Source organism: Panulirus ornatus, chromosome 13, assembly GCF_036320965.1.
Source record: "Panulirus ornatus isolate Po-2019 chromosome 13, ASM3632096v1, whole genome shotgun sequence".
Classification (NCBI taxonomy): Eukaryota; Metazoa; Arthropoda; class Malacostraca; order Decapoda; family Palinuridae; genus Panulirus; species Panulirus ornatus.
In genome coordinates, this window is record NC_092236.1 from 45165911 (window position 1) to 45174967 (window position 9057).

The 9057-nt window shown below is 43.9% G+C and overlaps 1 protein-coding gene across 1 annotated transcript; it reads right to left on the minus strand.

Annotated features, from left to right (window-relative positions):
* Nucleotides 1–949: 949 nt before the first annotated feature.
* On the minus strand, nt 950–8927 carry LOC139752828 (uncharacterized). The gene is made up of 3 exons (XM_071668772.1): nt 8881–8927; nt 3164–3310; nt 950–1787 (listed from the first exon to the last, which is right to left on the minus strand). Exons 2-3 carry the CDS (start codon nt 3308–3310, stop codon nt 1155–1157), a joined length of 780 nt encoding a protein of 259 aa, XP_071524873.1. The 5' UTR covers nt 8881–8927; the 3' UTR covers nt 950–1154.
* Nucleotides 8928–9057: the final 130 nt, after the last annotated feature.

A 9057-nucleotide genomic window follows, 5' to 3' on the forward strand; every position in this document is an offset into this window, starting at 1 on the left:
TGGTCAAAGGACCCAGAGTAGGGAGATATGGTGCATTATGAGAGATAGATAGATTGATAGATAGATAAATAGATAGATAGATAGATAGAGAGAGAGAGAGAGAGAGAGAGAGAGAGAGAGAGAGAGAGAGAGAGAGAGAGAGAGAGAGAGAGAGAGAGAGAGAGAGAGAGAGAGAGAGAGAGAGAGAGAGAGAGAGAGAGATAAATCGTAACAGAAAAGCATGTTTACCATATGGCGTCTTAGCTTCGTCTCTTCGATGTATATCAACTGACTTATATTTCTCTCTTGTGTCTCCCCTGATGATGTGATTATTACACGAAAGTGCACTTGGGAACTTATCGCGTTTCATTTTCCCCGTGGACTCAGGAATATCTTGATCACGCGCAAAATTGTGATCCTTTCCAATATATATGTGTATGTATGTATATATATATATATATATATATATATATATATATATATATATATATATAGTGATTTCTTCCTTACTTCATTGAATGGGCTTTGAAATCACAGCAACAAACACTTTCACTGTGTCACACTGTCGTACAGTGTTGACATTCTTAGCCTTCACGGCAGCGGACGTTCTGATGACGGTGCACAAATCCCTAGCAACCACACACACACGCACACACACACCCTTCGCCTCGACCACTCAAGACACTGTCATACTCGTTACCGGGGCGCTTGCGTCAGTCTTGCATGAGTGAAATATAGCACTAGTTTAACCGTTTGTCGACCCTTTCGTCCAGTTGCCTGGCCTCAACTCCTCCTAATAATTGTCTTCCTACTTTCAAGAGTTATCGTATCTTGTCCATTTTCATTTCACTTTCATTATAATTCGCTTCCTTTAAGCATGTCTGGGGAACGGGTGACGAAGAAAAATCTAAAGTTATTGTATTTCGTCATTAGTTCTCATAAGGAGGCATGAAAAGTTTTCAATTTGGGAATATCGTCAATGTTTTATTATACAAATTACACCGTGTCTCACACTCATACTATATTACTGATAGCGTTTCCGAGTACTGTAAATATGGAAATGGTATTTACAGGAGGTAGGATTGACTGAATCAATATCAGTTGTTATATACTAAATAGACGAGAGACTAAAATCTAAGCGAAGGAAGACATCTCTGTGTTGGCTGGGTCATCAGTTAGCCGTAGGCAGGCTTGGGGCAGACGGTCTTGTAGCTCTGCTGGGTGTGGGTGACTGTCTGGTACTGGGTTACCACTTGGGTCTGGTACTGGGTCTGAAACTGAATCTGAGTTTGGACCTGGGTCTGGAACTGGGTGGTGGTTATATAGGATGGGACAAACTGTGTGGTGGTAACGTACTGGGTTTGTAACTGCGTCTGGTACTGTGTTTGGATCTGTATTTGGGTCGTTGTGACGTACTGGGTATTGACTTGGGTCTCGGTCACCGTCTGCAACTGGGTCTGGGTTCGGTACTGGGTTTGGTATTGGGTGGTGGTGATATAGGATGGGACTAACTGCGTGGTGGTAACGTATTGGGTTTGATATTGCGTCTGGTACTGGGTTTGGTACTGGGTGGTGGTGGTATAGGAGGGGACAAACTGCGTGGTGGTAACGAATTGGGTTTGGTACTGCGTCTGGTACTGGGTTTGAACCTGAACCACTTGCTGGACTTTTGTTTTGTATAAGGTCTGGGTGACATACTGGGTCTGGAACTGGGTCTGAACCTTGGTCTTGAACTGGATTTGGCGGAGGGTTTCGTAAAGGGTTGTGGGTACGACTTGTTTCTGGAGGACCGTTGTGAACACTTGGACCTGGGAAGAGAAAGTACACATTGTGATCATCAGGTGCACAGACGAATACTGTATACGAAAGACATATGATGTTATGAAGACATCCCTTCTATTAATGCACCTCTAAAGATATGGTATCGCCTTCCTGCGTATAATCATATCAACTAAGAGAAAAGAGGTTGCCAGTTCCAGTCACTGACTGAGTGAAATGAGTGAAAACCAAGGGAAATTATTACTTATGGACAAATAGGCGGATAAGAGTATAATTGGGGCTTCAGCTTGCCTAACACAATCAAAGAGTATGCGTTTAAGGACACACACACACACACACACACACACACACACACACACACACACACACACACACACACACACACACACATTCTGTGACCATTGTCTTTTGGTGAGTTCTAAACTAAAAAGTTTTCGAAGAAATTTGGAAAGTCTCAGCTAATGTCAACCCAATTGATCTATATCCTGATTCATTCCCTAGTGATGATCTGTCTTATCATCTTTGTCCCAAAGACATTCCTTCAACACCGTGATCTGCTACACCTACCACCTTGAGTCTTGCCCCAGTGCTTACTTGCTGAACCCCATAGAGGATCCATTCCTTTCGCTCCTACCTCAGTGATGGATCCCTAAAGTTTTCAGTCTCTCGAACCCTACCAATCTACCTGCTGGTATCCACAGAGCTCTATTTTGTTGAGTCTTACACGAGCAATGATCCCCTAGATCTCTCCAGTGACCGTATCTCTTTAGTCCTACCACACAGCGCTTACCTGCTGGACCTGCAAGAGATTCTAATCTCTCACTTCTGCCTCAGTACTTTACCTATTGATTATCCCAAGGATTTCATTTCTTTTGTATGCTTCATTCATCGTTGTCTTCGGGAGTCTGTCAGTGGTAAGGGATTATGACTTCCGCGATTCAGATAGAAGGCGCCTGAGCTTGTCTTTGATCAACGTGGAGAAATGGTTGTAATCCAGCTCCCTGACTGCTCTTGGCAGAAGGGAACTTTGGTTCAGGACGATTGAAGAATCCGTTTGCTGTCGCCGGCGTCTACTCAAGTAGGAGGAAATAGAATGTAGCTCGTTGGAGAGTGTCCAGGTTTTCCTACTTATTTGTTCAGCAGGAGGACACATGAGCTCGCTGCCGTGACTTACCTGCTGGACCCCACAGGGATCCTATTTCTGGAGTTATCTTCCATGACTAATCTGCTGGACCGATCAGTCGAAGATTCCATCTTTCAAGTACTCGCTCCAGTCCTGTTGAACTTCCTGATGACACTATCTCTTGAATCCTGTTCCAGCGCTTATCTAAGTCCCATAAGATATCCTGTCCCTTAAGTCCTGCTTTCCCCCTCAGTATCATCACAACGGCCGTCCACTACTCACCTCCTTCGTCTTCGTCTGCGCCTGCGTGACGGTCTTCGTCTTGGGGTAACAACGTGAGGGACGCCGCCGCCGGAAGCTGGGGTCCGCCAACGCCACAGCCGCCACCACAGCCAGCACCACCACCACACGGCCACATACCCACACCATCTACCAACATTTCAAAAGAGACGCATTACTTCATCCAACACTCAAGGAAAAACTTTCCTAAATATCTCTGATGTATGGATCAAATTCCTTGGTTGTCTGAAGCTGTTGTCTTCACCCTTCATCCATTATTCATTTAAGAAGCGGAACTGTTATTACCTGTTGACGAGACCGCTAAGAAGTTTTGTACTGTGGTCTCGTTTGTGGTTTGTGTCATTGATGAGGATATTATCAGTGTACCTTGGGTACACACACACACACACACACACACACACACACACACACACACACACACACACACACACACACACACACACATATATATATATATATATATTTGTATATAAATATTTATTTATCTATTTATTTTCCTTTGTCGCTGTCTCCCGCGTTTGCGAGGTAGCGCAAGGAAACAGACGAAAGAAATGGCCCAACCCACCCCCATACACATGTATATACATACACGTCCACACACGCAAATATACATACCCATACATCTCAATGTACACATATATATATACACACAGACACATACATATATACCCATGCACACAATTCACACTGTCTGCCTTTATTCATTCCCATCGCCACGTCGCCACACATGGAATAACATCCCCCTCCCCCCTCATGTGTGCGAGGTAGCGCTAGGAAAAGACAACAAAGGCCCCATTCGTTCACACTCAGTCTCTAGCTGTCATGCAATAATGCCCGAAACCACAGCTCCCTTTCCATATCGAGGCCCCACAGAACTTTCCATGGTTTACCCCAGGCGCTTCACATGCCCTGATTCAATCCATTGACAGCACGTCGACCCCGGTATACCACATCGATCCAGTTCACTCTATTCCTTGCCCTCCTTTCACCCTCCTGCATGTTCAGGCCCCGATCACTCAAAATCTTTTTCACTTCATCTTTCCACCTCCAATGTGGTCTCCCACTTCTCCTCGTTCCTTCCACCTCTGACACATATATCCTCTTGGTCAATCTTTCCCACTCATTCTCTCCATGTGCCCAAACCATTTCAAAACACCCTCTTCTGCTCTCTCAACCACGCTCTTTTTATTTCCACACATCTCTCGTACCCTTACATTACTTACTCGATCAAACCACCTCACACCACATACTGTCCTCAAACATCTCATTTCCAGCACATCCACCCTCCTGCGCAAAACTCTATCCATAGCCCACGACTCGCAACCAAACAACACTGTTGGAACCACATTTCCTTCAAACATACCCATTTTTGCTTTCCGAGATAATGTTCTCGACTTCCACACATTCTTCAAGGCCCTCTCCCCCACCCTATGATTCACTTCCGCTTCCATGGTTCCATCCGCTGCCAGATCAACTCCCAGATATCTAAAACACTTTACTTCCTCCAGTTTTTCTCCATTCAAACTTACCTCCTAATTGACTCGATCCTCAACCCTACTGTACCTAATAACCTTGCTCTTATTCACATTTACTCTTAACTTTCTTCTTTCACACACTTTACCAAACTCAGTCACCAGCTTCTGCAGTTTCTCACATGAATCAGCCGCCAGCGCTGTATCATCAGCGAACAACAACTGACTCACTTCCCAAACTCTCTCATCCCCAACAGACTTCATACTTGCCCCTCTTTCCAAAACTCTTGCATTCACCTCCCTAACAACCCCATCCATAAACAAATTAAACAACCATGGAGACATCACACGCCCCTGCCGCAAACCTACATTCACTTTTCTAAATTATTTCTTACATTTTTCATATATATATATATATATATATATATATATATATATATATATATATATATATATATATATATATATATGTATATATATATATATATATATATATATATATATATATATATATATATATATATATATATATATATATATATATATATATATATATATATTCTTTTCTTTCTTTCAAACTATTAGCCATTTCCCGCATTAGCGAGGTAGCGTTAAGAACAGAGGACTGGGCCTTTGAGGGAATACCCTCACCTGGCCCAATTCTCTGTTCCTTCTTTTGGAAAATTAAAAAAAAACCGAGAGGGGAGGATTTCCAGCCCCCCGCTCCCTCCCCTTTTAGTCGCCTTCTACGACACGCAGGGAATACGTGGGAAGTACTCTTAATCCCCTATCCCCAGGGATAATATATATATATATATATATATATATATATATATGTGTGTGTGTGGGTGTGCGTGTGTGTGTGTGTGTGTATATATATATATATATATATATATATATATATATATATATATATATATATATATATATATATATATATATATACCTGGGGATAGGGGAGAAAGAATGCCTCCCACGCATTCCTCACGTGTCGTAGAAGGCGACTAGAGGGGACGGGAGCGAGGGGCCAGAAATCCTCTCCTTGTATTTTAACTTTCTAAAATGGGAAACAGATATATATATGTATATATATATATATATATATATATATATATATATATATATATATATATATATATATATATATATATATATATATATATATATATATATATATATATGGTTCGCTGATATACAGCGCTGGTGGCTGATTCATGTGAGAAACTGCAGAAGCTGGTGACTGAGTTTGGTAAAGTGTGTGGAAGAAGAAAGTTAAGGGTAAATGTGAATAGGAGGAAGGTTATTAGGTACAATTGGGTTGAGGGTCAAGTCAATTGGGAGGTAAGATTGAATGGAGGAAAACTGGAGGAAGTAAAGTGTTTTAGATATCTGGGAGTGGATCTGGCAGCGGATGGAACCATGAAAGCGGAGGTGAATCATAGGGTGGGGGAGGGGGAGAAAATTCTGGGAGCCTTGAAGAATGTGTGGAAGTCGAGAACATTATCTCGGAAAGCAGAAATGGGTATGTTTGAAGGAATAGTTGTTCCAACATTGTTGTATGGCTGCGAGGTGTGGGCTATGGATAGAGTTGTGCGCAGGAGGGTGGATGTGCTGAAAATGAGATGTTTGAGGACAATATGTGGTGTGTGGTGGTTTGATCGAGTAAGTAATGTAAGGGTAAGAGAGATGTGTGGAAATAAAAAGAGCGTGGTTGAGAGAGCAGAAGAGGGTGTTTTGAAATGGTTTGGTCACATGGAGAGAATGAGTGAGGAAAGATTGACCAAGAGGATATATGTGTCAGAGATGGAGGGAACGAGGAGAAGTGGGAGACCACATTGGAGGTGGAAAGATGGAGTGAAAATGATTTTGAGTGATCGGGGCCTGAACATTCAGGAGGGTGAAAGGAGTGCAAGGAATAGAGTGAATTGGAACAGTATGGTATACCGGGGTCGACGTGCTGTCAATGGAATGAACCAGGGCAAGTGAAGCGTCTGGGGTAAACCATGGAAAGTTTTGTGTGGCCTGGATGTGGAAAGGGAGCTGTGGTTTCGGTGCATTATTACATGACAGCTAGAGACTGAGTGTGAACGAATTGGGCATTTGTTGTCCTTTCCTTGCGCTACCTCGCACACATGAGGGGGGAGGGTGTTGTTATTCCATGTGTGGCGAGGTGGCGATGGGAATAAATAAAGGCAGACAGTATGAATTATGTTCATGTGTATATATGTATATGTCTGTGTGTGTATACATATGTGTACATTGAGATGTATAGGCATGTATATTTGCGTGTGTGGACATGTATGTATATACATGTGTATATGGGTGGGTTGGGCGTTTCTTTCGTCTGTTTCCTTGCGCTCCCTCGGTAACGCGGGAGACAGCGACAAAGCAAAATAAATAAATAGATAAAATATATTCATACATACATAGATATACATATAAACATATACATACATATACATACACGTACACAGCCATATACATATATACCCACGTACATATTCATACTCGCTCGCCTTCATCCATTCCTGGCACCACCCCACTCCACAGGAAGCAGCATCGCCACTCCCTGCGTCAGCGAGGTAGCGTCAGGAAAATCATACAAAAAGGCCACAATCGTTCACACTCAGTCTCTAGCTGTCATGTGTAATGAACTGAAACCACAGCTCCCTCTCCACATCGAGGCCTTACAGACCATTCACATGCCCTGGTTCAGTCCACCGACAGCACGTTGACCCCAGTATACCACACCGTTTCAATTCACTCTATTCCACAGCCTTTTACCCTCCTGCATGATCCCGGTCGCTCAAAATCTTTTTCACTACACCCATCCGTCCCCAATTTGGTCTCCCGCTTCTCCTGGTTCCCTCCATCTCTGATACATATATCCTCTTTGTCAATCTTTCCTCAATCATTCTCTCCGTATGTCCAAACTATCTCAACGCATCCTCTTCTGCTCTCACCCACACTCTTTTCATTACCACACACCTCCCTAACCCATTCATTGCTTACCTGATCAAACCACCTGGCACCACATAGCGTCCTCAGACATTTCATTTCCAACACATTCACCCTTTTCCCCATGACAATATCTATACCATATGCCTTGCAACCAAAAAAAAGAAAAATAAAAAATAAAAAATGATGAGGTTACTATTCCTTCAAACATACCCATTTTTGCCCTCCCAGATAACATTATTTTTTTTCACATTTTCTTCAGCGCTCCCAAAACTTTCGCCTCCTCCCCCACCCGATTACTTATTTCCGCTTCCATAGTTCCATTGCTGCCACGTCCACTCCCAGATATCTAAAACGCTTCACTTCCTTCGGTATTTCTTCATTTAAACTTACATCCCAACTAACTTGTCCCTCAACCCTGCTGAACCTCATGACCTTCCTCTTATTCACATTCACTCTCAACCCCTTGCTATCACACACTTTTCCAAACTCAGCCACCAGCTTCTGCAATTTCTCACTCGAATCAGACACCAGTGCTGTATCATCGGCAAACGACAACTGACTTAATTCTCAGGTCCTCTTATCTCCCTACAGATTGCATACTCGCTCCTCTCCCCAAGACTCTTGTATTTAATTCCCTCATCACAAAGAGAGCAAATGTGGTGACATCACACACCCCAGCCACAGACCAACCTTCATTTGGAACCACACTTCCATGTTCTGAGTTGGACCTCAGCACCTCACTTCCATGTACCAGGCAGGCCCCTAGCTCCACACTTCCATGTTCCAGGCAGGGCCCTAGCTCCACATTCCTATGTTCCAGGAAGGACTCTAGTTCCTCACTTCCATGTTCTAGGCAGGACCCTAGCTCCAGACTTTTACGTACTGGGCTGGACTCCAGTCCCACACTTTACTGTATTAGGCTGGTCTCCAGCCCCACACTTCTATGCACTTGTCTGGACCCGACCCCTACAATACTATGTACTGGGCAGGACCCTAGCTCCACACTCCCTCGGATGGACACAGCCCCACAATTCCATGTACTGGGCAGGACCTTAGCCTCATACCTCGTTATACTCGCTTGAACCCTAGCCTCACACTTACATGTACTGGTCTCGACTCCAGACCCACACTACCCTGTACACACACGGCTACACCCCACCCCACACTTCCATGTACTGGGCTACAGCTCAACTCCACACTTCCATGCACTGGGCTGAACTCTCGCCCCACATACACCTCAAGTACTGCACAGAGTACAGACCTCACCTTCTAGCTTTGGCTCCCGAGTGAGAAATGGCCAACGAGGAGGTGTGGCACTGTATATAGGGCAGGGAACCCCTTCTCGGAGGGTGTGCATCAGTGACTGTAATCTTGACAATGAGTGTTGTGCGGTGGGTTGGGTGACAACCTTCTTGCATCACGATTGCGTGGCTGGGGCTCGAC

Bases quoted from the DNA above. Each gene is read 5' to 3' on its own strand.
- LOC139752828 (XM_071668772.1), bottom strand. From the start codon at position 3,310: ATGGTGTGGGTATGTGGCCGTGTGGTGGTGGTGCTGGCTGTGGTGGCG. The intron at 1,788-3,163 runs GTGAGTAGTGGA...TTCTCTTCCCAG, and splicing joins CGCAGACGAAGACGAAGGAG to GTCCAAGTGTTCACAACGGT.